The following is an 18908-nucleotide window of genomic DNA, read 5'->3' on the forward strand; positions in this document are numbered from 1 at the left end:
ATCTCAATACTCATTCATTTTCTCTATTTTCATACCAGTGTAATTTCCCCAGTCATGTTATAGCTTTCAACTTACCTTTCTTATTTTAGTTGGTGTATCTACTTTTGTATTGTCTTTTCTCTTTTTTTAGTTGTTAAGTTGGGATTAATAGTTAATAAATGTATATGAAAGTAAAGTGGATTTGTCCTGTGATTGTCTGATTTCCAAGTCCAGGGGGGTATTGTTCATATTCACCACAGGCCTGCAGGGGGAGCTCCAGTTACAGTGAGGTGACGTAACTCAAGCTTTTTTTTCTCAGTAGTTGCCATGGTGAATCAAGGTATCTGGGCTCCATTGATGATGGCTTTGTATTGTGGTCGCGCACGTGCCAAACTCAAGGTTAACATACTCAGAGTTGATTTAACTAATTCAGATCAGCTGTTCTGGAACCGGATACTCAGAGTTTCCCATCTCAGAGTAAGTCAACTCAGAGTTCTGGGTTAGACTCAGAGTTTGTTGAACCTCCTACCTGGAATACCCCCCAGCTCAGTTCTGCTTGAAGTTTCACCAAGTGTTTGCTCATGATGGAATGTTGGGTTAATTAAAGAATACAGTCTAGAGCAGAGGTTCCCAACCTTTTTTCCTTGAAGCCCCCCTTGCCTGTGTCCAAGACAACCAGGCCCCCCCAACCCCAACCCCTGCATACACGCACTAAAAGAATAAAGTGATTAATTACAAACTTTTATTTGCAATAATAAACAGCATAAACAGGTTTTTGTTCTTATTCTCCTTGTTTTACAATGTATATAGATACATTTCTTCCTTGAAACAGAATAGGCCTGCCTCATTACAACAGAAAGACATTGATTCATTGTTAAGATATATCAGTATCTAAACAGTTTTCTTTCCTTCTGTTTGTCACCAGGTGTATAAAATATGAACAAAAATAATAACTGCAATGACATTAAGAGTGTTTTCTTTAACAACTGAACAAAGTGGGGACACACACACACACACACACACACACACACACACACACACACACACACACACACACACACACACACACACACCTTCTTACATAAGGAATAAAGATAGACTTTCAGAGATGTATCAGCACCTAGGCCTATACATACAGCTCTGTCACAGATCTCCTTCAGACAATTAACTTAAACAGGGGTCTGTTGAAGTCTGTTGACTTCCCCTGCACATCATGTCAACACAGGTTTGGACACAGCTAGACACGTTTATGTGTAATAATTACAATAACAATTAACATCAATACCAATAAAAAAGTAATTCCTTACGTTTTTTACTCTGTATCAGTTTATTCATTCATAAACTAATGGCCACCTTGGGCTTGCATACCTTTGACCAGGGATGTGATGTCAGGTGTGATGGTTGTGACAGGCAGTCTAAAGTCATGGTGGACATCAAGTCTGTTTCTGGCTTTTGATTTTATTGTCACAAGGGCACTGAATGCTGTCTCAGACACGTATGTAGTGCAGAATGGGAGAATAACCCTTGTTACTGTGTGTTTGGCCAGTCTGGGAGCAACAGCTTGTCCTTTGACAATCCAAAACTTTTTGTATCCGTTCTCCTGGAAATATTTTTTTGACACAGAATCAGCTTGAAGGTCACAAAGCTCATCTTCACAGTCGAGGTATTCCACGTCCTTGAGGGTGGAAATGTAGGGGTCCAGCACCCACACTTCCTTTGATAAGTACTCACCGATGTCGGCGAAGCGGCTCTTAATCTCCTCATGGAGCAGGTTCAGGTGCTGCAGGGCCTGAAATTCATTTTTCAAAATGGGGGGGGGGGAATTCCCTCCTTAATATATCAATATAATGACTTAATAAGTAAAACATAATGACTTAAAATAAAGAGAAAGTTTCTCAAAATAATGACTTAGTATCATAAAATAATGAGTTGCTAACTCAAAATAATGACTTCATAACTCAAAATAATGACTTACTAACTCACAATGACTTACTCATAATATGAGTAAGTCATTGGTTAGATGTCAAGTAGGCATTTGGCAGAATAAGATTGTTCAGCATTCTATCCATATGGATAATATCATGTAACCTACAACACCTTTAAATGACATTATTTTACTACAATTTGTCATTTGTACAAGTAGATACACGCAATACCGTATAATGTTGTCAAAACAATATCTACAAGTATGCAATTTGCAAGAAGGCTTTTCATTATTTTTGAGATACTTTCTCCTCATAATTATTATTTTTAAGTAGGCTATTTTTGGGGGCTTTTATGCTTTTTATTTTATAGGACAACTTAGAGTGACAAGAAAGGGGGAATAGAAGAGAGAGATGGGGAAGACACGCAGTAAACGGTCCGCAGGCCAGACTCGAACCCACGGCCGCTGCAGAGGACCGCCTCAGCACACGGGGGCGCCCGCTCAACCAGGCGATCCGGACGACCCATACTTTCTCATTATTTCGAGTTAGTAAGTCATTATTTTAAGATAGCAAGTCATAATTTTAAGATAGCAAGTCATTATTTTGAGATAGCAAGTCATCATTTTAAGATAGCAAGTCGTTATTTTGAGATACTTTGTCGTTATTTTGAGTTAGTAGGCCTAAGTCATTATTTTTGAGTTAGTGAGTCATTATTTTGAGATAGTAATTATTTTTCATCACAATGGCGGAAATGGGCTTCCATAGGTTTTCAACTGGATTTGAATGTTAAAAAAATTGATTTTATTGAATTGATGAACGATGTTATTGCACAAACATTCTTGTCTCACCACAGGATGCAAATGCGTAAATGTGGGTTCCACGTCCTTATGCATTCACGTGATGACGAGTGATGATGAGTACAAGAGAAGACTGTTTATTTTAGTTTTTACTTTTTTTTCTCCTCTCTATTACAACTCAAAAACTACCACGAGAATGAGTTGTTGGACTTTTGGCTCTTTTTTTATGAAAAACCAGAGACCGGAAGTGCTCCCTTTGTTGCCGATGACGCAACAGGCGCAAAAGCGGAGGCCAGGGACCACACAGACGGGAAGGTTGATCATCAGATTGTCCGCAGCCAGGGAAAGGTTTGTGTTTTACTACTGGGGTTTTTTTCTTTCCTTTTTTGGGTCAGTTTGATGTATTTCCTTATAAAGAGATTGTGAAACCAGGAGATATTTAATGAGGGTCAAATAGCGAGGATGAATGTGCTTCTTCCATCTATATAAACAGTGTATAAACAAGTGCGCCTGTGGTTCGATCCTGTCAAGCAAGTGTTTCAAATGATCAGTGGATCGCATGTTAGCGGTACAAATACCGTGTTAAGACGTTCTTCTTGATCCTGGCAGTGCAGTTTTGACTGGGCTTCCCTTTCAGCACGGTGCAGGATGAACTCGGCCTGTTGTTAACGACACTATTTTTTTACTCTGTAATTTTTTATTTCATACAACCTTTATAAAGAAGCTATTGATATTACAGCTGAATCACGGCTATTATGGGTCTCACGTATATTGGGACTGTTTTCTACAGCCTGGTCGGCATTGCCCATTTTCCATTGGCTTACAATGACATGGTTTATCCTCGCCATGGCCTTCATACTTAATAGGCATTGTACTGTTGTAAAGTAGCTACTATCCGCTGTCATCTGACTATGTGCTGGTCAACACATGTTACACAATGTCATTTCACGGCGATAATGAGAGCGACTGAAAAAAGGCGTTTATGACATGAAATATTTACATATCAACTCAAACCCATCCTGTTTTCTTCATAAAGAACACATCACTAAAACAAAACGTGTAATGCAAACTGTTGACAGTGATGGCTGTGGATTATCCAGGACAACCTATGTCATTTCTGGAAAGAAAAGGTGCTGTTATTTATTTTTAAGATGTTTACGTTGCCTATGCATGGCATGCAAAGCAACTCAAATTCTATTATCATTGACCCACAGAATTTTGAGGGACTATGGTGGGTGGACCTCAATCCGATCCTCTAGGGAGGTCTGGGTACATGCTCCACCGGAAGAATTAGTTTGTACATTTTTAGGTCAAATACATCGTTCTGGTGCACTCTGAGAGCAACTTTAAGAGGTATAAAAAAATCTTTTTATTATTGTTATTAAACCAAACATAGCTATTTTTTTCAACATTGTGATTCTCCAAATTACTAAACTAACTGTCTTTGCTTATCAATAAAAGACTTGAGTTCCAGATGCCTTAGAAGTAGATCAGGATCATAGTTTATTTATTGAACAGATGGAAATAAATAACATCTCTCATTAAAGGTAGGGTTGGTAATCCTGTTCAGAAGCACTTTTCTATTATCAGAGGTATCAATACATTATGACTTTAGAAAAACGAACGGAAACAATCAGACTTCTGTGACAGTCACAGGACTGATAAAACTCTGACCAATCCATGCTCTTCACACCGAAAAGCAAAAACCAATCAGGTGCCTTCATGTCTAGTTCTGCATCCGCCCCCCTCTCTCCTTGCCTACTTCTCGCGTGCACAGTCTTCACCTGTCGCTGTTGCCGGTTTGTGGGGGCGTGGCTTGGACGGACTCACTGACGGGAGGGGGAGCAGCGGGGTGGAGGCAGGAGTAGGTGCTATTTTCAAATCTTTCTAGCTCTCTTTCCAACATTACCAACCCTACCTTTAAGACTTTGTTTTTTAAACTGCACGCCAGGGACAGAGACACAGGTGGATTATATAGACTGTGGGCTGCCACAGTCTATATAATTAACAGTGATAATTTGTTTATTTTTAGGGGTGCTGAGATAAAAAAAAAAGTGTCTAAAATCGCCCCTGATACCAACAATACTGTAAAATAAAAGTCCCATCCACATGTGAAAATCAAATCCTAAATCCTAAAAATGGAAAAAAATAAGTTTGGTAATTGTCATGATGTTTCTCATCATGACTTGTGTTCTCATCTTCCTTTATGCTTTCATCAATAAATGGTATTTAATCCTAGCCCTAAATAAAAATATAATAATTAAGTTATTGCTATTTATATCACAGATAACCAACAAAGAAGGTCGGACTTTTCTTCTGTGTCCTGTTTTAAAAAATGAAGTAAAACTAAAATATCCCAGATGTGTTTTTTGAGAGTCATAGATAGAAGTGACAATGGTGACTATGACTTGTTTGGTTTATAGTAATTAAATAAGGCAATTCATGTTTAGTTGCTTTAAACGTGGCTATATCAAAGAAATGTTAAAAACATACTGTCAAGTGTTGTCGTACTTACTTTGTCCACCTAGGTTGCTCTGTGCAACTTTCCTATTTGGTCTTTTTTGTAGCCTGTTCCTTCAGAGTAACTGTGTAGGTTAGGGCATTGTGACTAACAGTTTAACATGTTGACTCCATCTTCTCTCAAATACTCAGTATCATAAATTGTTTTACTTACAGAAAATGTGAGAATTTATGGGAAACCTGGCATGACACATGAAATAATACAGTTAATACTTACTGTCTTAAGAGGGTTTTATATACAACCCACTATTTTACCGTGGATAATAATGTCACAGTATAATATTTTAGGATGTTGTACAGAGAATTTTAGTCCATCACAATAGTACTTACTCCATTAGCCCTACCCCCATTTAAAAAATGCTGCTATTTTATAGTATAAGCTATGAATTTAGGCTTTTTCAATACCAAACACATAAGTGCATGATTATGATGGCCAATGAAGTTGTCCTGGAGCAACTGTTAAACAAGCAACATAAAAGAAATGGCTGAATACTGATGTTGTCAGAAAATGTTAATTAGAAAAAAAACTGATTACATATGTTTTCATATGTATTGTAGTGGTTAAGGCTATCATCCTTTGATTTGTATGTTTAGCATGTTCCAAACCTTCATAGCTAAATGCACCTAATACTTAATGCTGCTTTATCTGCTGGAAGCAGTGTAAGACAAAAGAGTTACTTAAGTAATGTTTTTTTCTCTACTTTTAATCAGTCAGGATATGTCTGTAAAGATGGAAATGGATATCAATGGAGCGTCAAGGGCACATGTCTCAATTCTACCTGCAGCTGACATCAAAGCCACATTGAAAGCAGAAACAGAAAGACCTCGCTGTGCCAGCACACCCTGTTCACCCATCAGAGGTACTGTTGCAGGATACCAGATCCTCCACATGGACTCAAACTATCTGGTTGGTTTCACCACTGGCGAGGAGCTGCTCAAATTGGCTCACAAGTGGTCAGAAAGCACTCCAGAGAAGGGTTTATTATCAGAGGCTGTGCCCAGTTCCATCCAAACCACTGTCCCAAAGTCGATGGACTCTGGCAACCACCGGTCTTCACGAATCTCCAAAGCCAAAAGTCGCTTATACCAGCCCTACGACATTCCTGCTGCCAATGGGCGGAGACGGAGGTGTATGCCCAGCTCGAGTGACACCTTCCTCAGGTCCCTGGCCCATGGGGAGCCTGGGAGGGGTCTGCATGCGCCACTACCCCTGTGTCTCCTTAAAGGGAAGAGGACCCAATCCAAGTCTCTTGACTACCTTAATCTGGACAAAATAAGTATCAAAGAGTCATCAGACACTGAGGTGTTACAGTACCAACTGCAGCACCTCACCTTGCGAGGGGAGCGGATGTTCACCAGAAACAAGACATAAAAGCAAAGAAGATCAAATTATTTAGGCCTCTTTCACCCTCTTGGGGATGTGGGTGCTATTTCTAGCTCTTTTTCTTTGTACTCAGATTATAAGCAGTTCTTTAACAATACAGTCTTCTTACATTATTTATGTGGGTTATACTCTGCTCTGTACACATAATGTTTAAGAAAATTCTTAAATTAGTCCTTACTATCACTATTAATGAGGTTGTTGAGGTTAAAAAAAAATGAAATTATGTAAACTTAGCAATAAGTGGCGCACCTATTTATTGAATGTGTTGTGTGTTTGTATTGGTCAGAGATGCACTGATGTATCAGCTTACAGTTGATACAAGCACATATCACATACTGTGCGCTTTTAATGCAACATTGCTATCAGTCCAGTTTTCCTGCCTACTTTCAAATTAGCGAGATAATACCTTTTATTATGTTGATTATTTGTTTATTTGTTTATTTTATTGCTGTAAATTAATATCATTGCATTTGTAAACCACCTGACCATCAGAAGAGCATGTGTAAAAGACTTTTGTGACACTCCATTTAAAATCTGTCTGAGGTAAATCTAATAAAGTGTATTACCTGGATGGATATGATGGAACAACATACTTTGTGATACATGGTGGTCAGCACCTTAGACCATTAGTCACAAAGATGCCCCCAAATGGCCCCTTCCTAATGTGACTACCCTGGGGGGAAAAAAGGTTGGGGCAGGGTCCATTTTCCAGTTGTAAAACTCCGACTGCTCATTTGAGCTTCAGCTGAACTATAGAATGTATTTTTACACAGAAAGAGAAGTATGAATTTTATCCTCCATCTTGTAGTCACACTAGGGGCAACATTTCACAGCCTGTATGGACAGCAGGAATGATTACAGTTATTCAATGTTCATATGGTGTATGTGTGTCGTATTAAAACATCATTGAAAAAAGTATTAGAATCAAATAGTCACCCCTTAAGTTTTCATCTATTTATTGTTTACTGATTGTTGTTGCCAAATATGTTTGGAAATATATCGCCTTTTAAAAACCATATTGGTGCATCTCTAGTTTTTTACATTGGTTATAGACACAGCAGTACGTACATGTGTCTTTTTGTATCTCTGTATGTTTCTCTTACGGCTGAAAATGGACATGTTCAAATGCCTCTACTGGAAACATCTGATTGCACTGTTGCACATCTACTATACATTCAATCTGGAAACGTCAGTGTATCTTGATATTGTCAGCATCATGGCATTAATGGGTCACATATAACACTGCAGTACTGTACATAAGCAAGCCATGGGAACACAGATCTTAACACCCCTTTAGTTTTTGCTCACTTTGTTGTTCTACTTGGATGGAAATTGTGATTGGTTTGCTTCAGAATGTCTTGTGTTGTTTGTTTGGGTTTTTGTTTGTTTGGTTTTTTTGGGGAGGGGGGGTCACATTAGGAGTAGAACATTCTATTTAATTTATGAATGTGGAACGTCTAGAGCCTCTATGTGTCAAATGGCATCATCCAAAATGTTTTGTTGAAGTACGTTTTTTTTGTTTGTTGACAGTCTCAGTAAAACTGGTGCAGTCTGTATTGCAGTATTCGTGGGTCAAATCCAAAGGGGTCTGATGCTGTCTGCCACAGCATATCTGGGAATCACCAGAGTCAAAAATGTTCAAATCCAACATATAGGGGCTTTAAATATAAATTGCAAATATTTATACATGTTTCAGATTGATGTTCCATTGAAGAATGCAGCTTACTTGCAATTGGAATGTGGACCTCGTGACAAGCTGTCATTTTATGCTGTAAAGATTGATAGTAAAGTCATATTTCAACTGTTGCTGGAGTTGAGAGCTATATTATATAACAGCAATTTTTTTTAATTTTTTTATTAATTTTTCAGACATTTTGAAACTGATTCGAAATTCCAACGGTGTGTAAACTGTTTCACTGTATTCTGTATGTGAGGTCACTTCTGCACTTCTACTGTTTCCTTAAGCCAAACAGAAAATGTTTAATTGATGTTAACCTGTTACAGACTGTTACAGTACAAGATTAAAGCTTATTTCAAACAAGAGAAGCTTACCATTTTATGTCTCTGCCTGGGGGGGAGAAAGATAAGGAGACATAAAACATGTTCCCCAAGTCTGATACAGAAATCTACTAAGGTAATAAAGACAATGAGTTAAAGACTAAAAACCTGTTTTCTTAATCAGCTACTGGTAGGGTCCTACACAAACTGGCTATTACAGCAGGTAGTGGCAGCAGCTGCCATATGTCTGATAAATGCAGCTTCATTTTAAAGTCTGAAGTGTTACAGAAGGTTAACAATTCACAGAGGTAGTTCCCTTGATTAATCACACTATTAACAAAGAGCAAAGGTAAAAACAGACAAAAACCTGATTACAGATTTTGTTTACTAAACATTAACAGTGAGTAAAGCAGTATCAAAAGCATGGGAGTGCATTTTTACTCTAAAAGTGGTACAGTGTAGCAGAAATATTCTGAGTAATAAAGAATTTTTAAAAATCAGTATTTCATAGTAACAGACTGAAAATGTATGAGGCCCTTTGAAATCACATACAAGACCAACATGTATGGGTTAGAATGAGTGAAAATGTTGCAGTATCTTCAGTATTTTCACTGGACCTCTTGTTAGTCTTGGTCTCAGAATAATTTATAAATTACATTAAAAAAAAAAGTTTATAAGTAAAGATGTGCAGCATAGTGCACTCTACAATGCACATTATAATATATTTATATTGATTTCCATTTTATATATGCATTTACTGTGTCATTGATCCATGGAGGAGAAAAGCAATTTTAAAATCAATGACGTCATCACAATGAAAAGTCTAAAGGCCAAGAGGGAACGGTGGGGATCAGGGAATCAGGGAAAGTGGGCTGCATAACACAGAAGCAAAGGTGAGCATTTCTTGAACTGCTTGCTGGTTTTGGCATCCATGTCTCATGCTTTGGAGGTTAATAGTAATAAGATTTCACTTATTTTTTCATTTATTAATCAAAATGTAAACGTCTCAAATCTACCATACTGTACATGTTTGAGGTGAAATTTAAACCAAAATATGGACAATCAAAACTACCCATGGCCATGTAAAAACCATGTGACATGAAGTCTATTGTGACAACAAAGCATATGCAAACAATCTGACATTTTCTAGTTATTTATGTATATTGACAAGAGAATTTGACAAACTGAATTAATTGTTTTTGATGGTGACATGAATTTTCCACGCCACGTTTAAAATCAATTCACTGGAGCACTTTGGTAGCTAAGTGCCACGTAATTGTGACGTCCATGGTTCGAGTCTGGCAATGGACCTTTGCTGCATGTCATTCCCCTCTCTCTCCCTGTTTCCCGTCGGACTCTATACCAACTATTTCCAAATTATAAAGGCACAAATGCTCAAAAAACATAATATATAAAAATCAATTCATATAACAGAAAATAAAGTGAAGGTTTGTTGCATTTCAGTATTGTCCAGCAGACAGCAGCAAAGACCTGCCAATACTAAGTCACAAACAAAACACTATCATTAGTTTTCATGTGGAGGTGGATGGGAGATTTTTATTTGACACAGTAAATCCATGCATAAAAAGCTAATGGTTATAGTAAACTGTTTTAATAACGCATTTTAAAGCTTCCATAATCAAGCATGCATTTCTAAATCTTACTGGGAAAGCAATACATAACATTGTGACTGCTCAGATAAAGCAAATGTTGCTGATATTTAACTTTTTTTTACTGTGTATAAATGATGGAATGAGGGGTTTACTAACTGTGGCCTACAGCTAGCAGAATTTTCCATACTGAAATTATCCTCCCTAACAAAATGTAATGATCTACATTTGTAGAATGCTCATCCAGGGTTCCACAGGGTTGGTCAGACTGCTGCCAGTAATGTGTCTCACATTCTGGTCTCTTCTGGGGGTCGATTTATGTAGTCCTGAAGGGTATGATGTAAAGGTAGCCACTTCTTCATTGAAGCTTTGATAGCTATGATCCATCTGTAAAAACAAAAGACATGACAACTAATGTTCTGAATGTCTTCAACCAACACATTTCACACTCAATACCTCTGGGTTACACAGGAGCTTAATGGAACAATATTTCAGTACTAATGCTGACCAATAAAAAATACACACACACACACACAAGCACACACACACACACACACACACACACACACACACACACACACACACACACAAACATATATATATATATATATATACACTAGCTGTCAAAATTAATGCAAATTAATTTTACAGGCCCTATTTTTTTTAGGTGATGAATGCAATGAATGCAAACATTCTGTTTGACCTTTGGCCCGGCCTGTAGTTTGGGATATAAGGAAGCGATGCAGCAGAAATGAATAAAGAATGAATGGCCACCATTCAGCCACCAATTTAGCTATCGCTGTTGACAGTTTGTTGCTTGTAGAGATCTTCGTTCGTATCTGTTACAAACTATCTAGTGTGGTCTATCTTTGGTGAGCAGGAGGAGGGCTCTCTGTATCAGCTGTATGCTAGGGCAGCTGTATTCTTGGTTTGTTATGTTATGCTTTCAGCATATTTTTGAGCATGCATACACTATTTAATTGTTCTGGATTGTTTCAATAACATTACACATACACATTAGCGCGGGAAGGGGGTGCTGCCAGGGCTGCAGGGGGAGCTTCAGCACATACATAACAACATTTTGGACAGATGAGAGTCTTTATCACAAGTTTCTGCACCATGTTAGACCTGGGAGGTTAGAATGGTCTGTTTCGTATTCAAGAATGTGCTTTACCATCAGTCAGTAAAAAACACAGAATGTCACAAATCTCAGGAATCTGATTGATGTACCTACTAAACTCAGTCATGGTTTAACCGTGTATAATTCTATAATAGCCCTTTTAAGGCTACACAGATGAATTGTGGAATGCATTTGGTTTGTTTTTTTTTGCATCAGTACAGTCCACACAAGGCATCATTTGAATAAGCGCATGATACACTGAGAGTATAATAGCATTTTGCAATAGAGTTTTGTCATACATGTAGTTAACAAAAACAGGTATCCAAATGTGTAAAGTATGGATGTGTATTCTGAACATAACACACCATCAATACAAATAAGGAGAAACTCATTATCTAAAAGTGTCTATGTTAGAGGTGTCAAGACCCTTTCTACTACTGTTCTTCTTATGCTGGGTTTTTTTAAATGCCGCTTATTTTAGCGCTTTCTGTTGACACCACATCCCGCTTTGAGTATACCCAATCAGCAGTACCACCCCAGAGTTTTTCGGGGCCGAACGGAGTACATACCCCGAGGCAAGGACTCAGTTAACCCCGGAAAAGTTCCGGGAGATTGTCTTTCAGGGGAGGTTCCTGCTTCCTGCGGCCCCGGCCCCGTAAAATTACCCTGAAATTCCTGCAGTGGAAATGGGGCTAAGCTTAGCAGACTCCTGTTCATGTAGGAGCTGCCACTGTTTCAGTTTAACTGGTGGCCATGCTAACTGGTGACTTTCACGAAGGTGTTCTCCTAAAAGCCTTTAATTGAAGTTGAATCCCTTTTAAATAGATACTCATCTGTGTGTATCTAAGTTACGCTAACCATTTATGTCAGTTAAATTGTGTTCATTCACCTCTCGTAACGTAATATGAGAGTCACCAATTAAACCGAAACACCTGTGGTGGAAAATGTCAATCGAAGAGGAAAAAAGAGGAAAAAGAGTGTCAAGTTTTCCAAGAAAAATCGGCCAGTTTTTATCTCCTCACAGAGATAAATGGGTAGCCAGTGTGCGTGGTGTGTTCACAGCACCTCTTAGTGCTCAAAGAATATCATTTTCGGGGTCACTGTCAGACTCATATGGTGACAAATACAACTGAGAACAGACAGACTGTTTTTAGCCATAGCCGAGACATAAGTGATACAGCAGGGAAAGCCAAACTCTGAGGGTGAGTTTATGAAGACATGAATGCTGAAGGCTGCAGAAGTCGTGTGTCCTGACAAACAACAGACTTTTGCCAACATCAATCTGACAAAAAACTCTGGCAGACAGGATTTCGGATCTTGCTGGAGATTTGAACAGCCAAATTAAGGTAAAGTCACCTGGTGGCAGAATTTATACAACGCTTAACTCATGAATCAACCTACTGCGAACTCAAGTCAAGTCGGTTGCAACCGAACAATTGCATGTTAAGTTGCAATTGTTGAGAGCACGGACATTACAGCTGTTGACTGGTGATCAGTGATTTTCAGACCCGCCCACTAAATCCTGAACACAGACATTTTGAAACACAGTTTGTGAAGCGTAGCTCCATAATTCAAATCTAAATGGTTGAAATTCTTTTTACACATTTTTTAGAAATACATTTATGACCTATTTAATGTGTTTAGAAGAAAATGTCTTTAACTCATGAATCAACCAACTGCCTGACTGTGATACTTATGTTTGATTTTAATAATAATAAAAAACATGTTACTTGTATTTTTAGAATTATTGTGTATTATGATCTGTGACTTTTTAAATGTCACAAATAAATCATCTATCTTTGTAATTTTTTGTGTAATTTGGTTTAATGGATTAATTTGCATTGGTTGGTTGGTTGTATAGGCTTCTAATTTAGCTTCAGCAAATCCTCCAGCAAAACACATCATTGTTATGCTGTCTATCATCATTTTATGCCACTCTCCTCTGGAGAGCACCTGCCAGTTATTTGACAAAGAAATGTTATATATTACAAAAAATTCAGTTTCAAGGCCAAAAGTCTGAAACAGAAAAAATTGGAAAAAAAATTTAAAATCTAAACTTGGACTTTCAGTTTCAAATCTCTTTTTCAAATGACCTCAATTTTTCTCCATAGAGAAGATGGATTGGCTTCCAGTGTTTTTATGAATGCTTAAACACAAACAGTGATTCTTGAAGCACTAGACAGTTCTTTCGGACTTGTTTAGGCAGTATCTTTGAAATTATACGCTATTTTTGCAAAACTTTACACACTAACCACAAAACTTTACACCAAACCAGCAAATCAGTGTACATCTCTTCCAAAAGCAAACAATTCTTCAAAGTATTTTAAAAGTTGTGTCAGTATACAAATGTGTAAAGTATTCTGAACATAACAAACTATTAATACAAATAAGGTAAAAGGTTTTTTTTTCCTCAAAATGTTCTAGATTAGATTAGATTAGATTAGATTGCCCTTATTGTCATTATATATGCATACAACTAAGTCAGAGTCATGGCCGACCTGTAGCGCCTGCCAGAGGGCAACAGTTCGAAGAGGAGGTGACCTGGGTGGGTGGGTGTTGTCTTTGATGACATTGGTGGCTCTGCTGAGATATCTGAGATATATATATATGGATATGGATATATATGGATATATACACACTCACACTCATGTTTTTGCCCTTGTAAATAACAGATGAGAAGGTGGAGACCCTGGTGGGGCAGGAGGTGGTCAGTGAAATTGTCCAACAACTTCCTGATGTTTATAAGGAGGTACAGGAGAACGTAAGAAGGTCACAAAAGCGAGTGAGAAAAAGGATGGAGGAGAGGCTTGGCCAAGACGACCAATTCCAGACAGGAGATGCTGTTCTCCTGAAGAATATCAGAGAACAGCAAAGAAAGGGGGGAAAAATAGAGAGGGACATGCTGGGCCCCATAAGATAATCAACTTACAAAATAAGACAGCTAAACTACAAGGGATCACGGACAACATTGACCACTTGGCGCATTATATTGGGCCAGAGGAGAGGGTTCCAGCCAAGCTCAAAAGAGAGTAAGGTCCCTCTCCTCTGGCCTCCATCACTGGCACCCCAACAGCATCCACAGCCACCCTGTCACTCACCAGCAGCCCAACTGCTACAAATGCAATAGAATCTCCAGTCCCAACTGGTGAAGTCTGCCAGTCAAAGCTGACGGTTGGCAATGACGATCCTCTCCAAACTAATGGTATGTAAATGTAAAATGTGTACGTGTACAAGTGGTATTCCTTTATCATTCTGCGGTTTCTTTACAAACACTTTTAATTTCCAGTCATTAACATATGGAACCGGGACAAGGGGGATATATTTTGGGCTAAAATTGGCCCATACAAAATATTTACTGCAGACCTCCAAAGCACTTTTGTCCAAAGTTGTATGCCCATCTTTGGCACACTTGCAATGTTCATGCACATTTAGGAATCTATCTCTATTTTAACAGGATTCATTTGGGGCAACCAGTGCGTAATTGCAACACTGCTGCCAAGGCTGAGCCAGGATTTTACCGAGGTCAAAAATAAGACCAGACAGCCCCTCGTCACCCGTAGTAGATTGAAGCCAGGTGTTATGCTTATTAAAAGGATTAAATCCATCACTTCACAACACATTAATTTTCCATATAACATTAGCTTAAGTGTCATGATGTATTTATACTGCTTTATTGCTGTGCATTTCTCAGTCATAGTCACTTTTGTGGTCCAGTTCTTTCTCATCACTTCCAATTTTGCAACTTAAATCTATAGCTATAGTCGACTTCTGTCATTTTGACATGGCATATCTGCAAGTACATGGCGGTCAGTTGATGCAAGGATAATTGTCTTGTCGGCTATTTTCACTTCACAATGAAAAGAAACTTCAAGAAAAAAATACTGAGGACATGACCTCAGTGTCCTCAATGGTAGCTACGGCCATGACCGCTGCGAGATAATAAGGTAAGCAAATCTGGAACGGTCAATGGGTCAATAATATTTTGTGCTAAATGTGTCCAAAAGCAGCATCTCATACGTTGACCTCTCTCTTCATGTAGAGAAACATCAATGTATCAAGGTGGACGCGTGGGACAGTGGTTCATCCCCACCAGCAGTACACCACATCATGTGGGGACATCTGGTGTGTAAGGTTCAGGTTTATCAATTAATCCCAATCTGTATTCAAGGTGGCAGAGCATATCATGAAAGGGCAAAAGCCAGACTTTCCTATGGACAAAGACGGGGTGAACAGGATGCGAATGGAGAAAACACTTTGTGTTAGTCTTGCATACTTAACAGAAAGTAACCTCTGCCACTGTTGTGGGGAGAGGAACCACAACAGAGGAATACGTGGACATGTTGACTGGGTAAGAAACCACAGCTCTGCTTCATGAAGATGACTTCATTCACTTTGTGATCCTAACAGATGATTTGTGTGTCAGATCAAGTGCACATCTTGCTGCAGGTGGTTCCACTGGGTGTGTGTGGGGCAGCCTCCCATCAACAGAGACTTTTTGTGCCCTGTGTGCCAATAAAAGAGAACACATTTATTGCACCTAAGGATCACTGATTATTGGTGAACATATTCTGAAGTAAAGAAAACAAAGATGATTTGCGCTGCGTTCTCCGGTCGACTAATTTACTGAAACTGCCAACTAAAGAACGCAGTGCAAACCGCAGCTCATATAGCTGCTCATGTCCATATGCTCTAATCTGCAGTGTGCTCCAATTACATGTAGTATTATAAATGAGTGTGCCAATATATGTGAATATCCTATATGCCACATGTTACTCAGCTCTAACTTAAAATTGTTTTATTTTCCACACTGTTGCTCCAACATGTTTTACAACACACAGACATAAACGTGTCCAAAACATCAAATGCCTAATTTTCCCCGACCACCTTCAGCAGATGTGATCTTTGATCCTGTATGGTGGCTATCATTGCAATAAGAGTGGTCACAAGTTATTTGGCCGAGGTGTTTTATGAGTCGTGGATGTGCACACGTCATTTTTAATTCAACAAGTTTTAGATCACTGTGTGGCAGCAAAAGACATGTAGCACAATGCAGTAGTAGTTTTGCAGTTGGCGTCACACTCGTTAACAAATCCTGTGTCGGGTGACTTTTGTTACTTCTTTTATTTGGAAGTGAATACCTCCAAATAAATAAGGTGACCAGTATTTCGGATCCCACAGTTGTACAACACAGAGAGTAACCGACTGAAAAACTGACAGAAAAAGCACCAAACTAGAGAGCATAGAGCCGCTGCACTCGCACGTGCCGCCATCTTGTATCCTGACATCCTGATGATATCACTCTTCACACAACAAAAGTGCAGTAGAAGAAAACAAAAACATTTGTGATAGAAACTGGTTCATTGATCACCCATGCTTTTCCATTTTTCATCTGCCACCATATTCCCCATACTGAGGAGTTTTGTTCAGCTTGGCATTGAAAGGTATATGAATGCAAACCCCATGCTTATACAAGCAATGGAAGAGACATGTGGTGATATAGCTGCTGAAGCATATCAAGACTGAATTCGTCATGCCAGGCGACACTTTTCTTGCTGCTTGGCCCGGGAGAATATAGCTGATGTTGATGAGGTTCTGTGACCAGACAGAAACGAGAGGCAAGATGCACCCTAATTTTCTTTGCAATATATACATAAGGCTTTTTGTTTTGGGAAATGTGAGTGTGTTTTTTATTCATGTTTAGTCATTTAGAAAATGAGCAATGCCTTCAGAAAGAAGCAATTGAGAAAAACTGTAATAAGGCACTCTAGACAACACTTTCCATGCTGTGTAGCTCAAGACAAGACATTTGACAAGATTTAGTCTAATTGTTTTCTGTTGGGTTTTTTTCACCGGTTTTGCTGTTCAACATTTTGAGAAAAAAAAATGTGTTCCCCTATTTTTATTGGTAGTGTGTTATGTTTGGAATACACATCCATGCTTTACACATTTGGATACCTGTGTGTATGTATGTTTACTAAATATAAGACTACATTTACGATAAGTAAACTGCTACGCTCTGTGCACAGTAACTTATACTATCTGTGCATAGTTGGTGCTTACACAAATGATGGTTTGTGTGTACTGTAGCGAAAACACAATTTTTTAAAGCAGTTTGAGGTATTTCGCTAGAACTGTTTCCTTTTGCAAGTAATGTATTACATTTTCTGGAAGATTTTGTGGTTAGTGTGTAGAGTTTTGCAGAACTAGTCTATAGTTTCAAAGAAAAATGTTAATCACTAACTATCTGATCAAAGGATAAGATAATTCAGTGCTATGAACACATTTTGGTCAGTACCAAGTAAGTACTGACGTCAAATTTAAAATGTAACATGCTCATGAGATTTTATTTCCCTAGAAATGATGTATGCCACATATGTGTTAAAAGAGACACAATTGCAGCTCAAAGTTTTTGGAAAACATCAGAATGGATGATGGGCATACAAAGAGCAGGACAATATGACTTTTAAAAATGTGCATCTTTCTCTAACCTTATCCAACTGCTATGAGTGCCTAAACATAACCATAACAACATTAGTTTCCATGTTTTGGGATTTTGCAAATGGATTAATTGAAAACATTTTCCTGGAATCATGTTACAAAACATAATTGATGTTACAAATTAGTAGTTGAATATGTGTGTTTTGGGTTGTATTCAGGATGTGATACCAAGTCCAATTCCCATGTACTTTCAGGTGATGCTGATAATGACTGGTGAAGCAATTGGGTTAGGTCATAAAAAAACAAACAAAAGTAGCCTTTTTTATGTTTAGGTGGAGATTGGTGGGGATGCTGGTGTGATATGAGTCATTTTCCACGGGACAACACAGCAAAGTAGGAGTGTTGGGTTGTCCTGCTGAAATGTTGGATTTCTCAAACCTCAGTAATAGCCTATCATTTGCAGCTCTGCATTTAGAAGTTCTTATTGTAGACCAAGATCACAAGACGATAGCATTTGGCAACAAAGCAATCTCAATAAATCCAGTTAACAATGAGGCTAAAGATTAATATAAATTATATAAAAATTGGAATTTGGGAATAATCAACAAACACAACAAATTGCCACAGGACTTGGTTAAATAAAACTGAAATGCAAAGAAAAAAGTCCTTAAAATCTAAGATTCTACTGTACAAAGATGACTGTAATGAAAATCACACTTAGCTCCTCACCGTTTATTCTCATTAGGATTTTCAGCACAGAAGTAGAAAGTCTTAAACTCATCAGATGGAGGTTTCAGCTCAATGGTCGATTTCTTGGATCCGAAGGGTTGCTCTCGCACCATGTACCCCTGAAGGTAGATTCCACCTGAAGATACAGACAATGTGTACTGATTAATTTACAACCTCTTTGTTCAGAGGTTTAACATTCACCAAACTCATCACTATAGAGCTTCTAGGAGGATAAAAAAGATTGATGCAGTGCAGTCACGCTTTGTAATACTTAAGTGTTACTAGCTGTACTGAGTTTAATCTTAAGTATTAATATCTACCTATGTGTGAATTCAGGACAGTCAGCCCCTTTATCTTGATTAAGTTTTGCACCACGCAAGACCAGATGACACAAGCGCCTTCCTACGC

General features: G+C 38.3%; 1 protein-coding gene across 1 annotated transcript; it reads left to right on the forward strand.

Annotated features, from left to right (window-relative positions):
• Window positions 1-2999: 2999 nt before the first annotated feature.
• On the forward strand, window positions 3000-8613 carry macir (macrophage immunometabolism regulator). Its single transcript, XM_062434073.1, has 2 exons — window positions 3000-3049; window positions 5933-8613. The coding sequence occupies exon 2, from the start codon at window positions 5940-5942 to the stop codon at window positions 6591-6593; it is 654 nt and encodes a 217-aa protein (XP_062290057.1). The 5' UTR covers window positions 3000-3049; window positions 5933-5939; the 3' UTR covers window positions 6594-8613.
• Window positions 8614-18908: the final 10295 nt, after the last annotated feature.

Source organism: Scomber scombrus, chromosome 15, assembly GCF_963691925.1.
Source record: "Scomber scombrus chromosome 15, fScoSco1.1, whole genome shotgun sequence".
Classification (NCBI taxonomy): Eukaryota; Metazoa; Chordata; class Actinopteri; order Scombriformes; family Scombridae; genus Scomber; species Scomber scombrus.

Coding starts and splice junctions, on each gene's coding strand:
- macir (XM_062434073.1), top strand. CDS start 5,940: ATGTCTGTAAAGATGGAAATGGATATCAATGGAGCGTCAAGGGCACAT.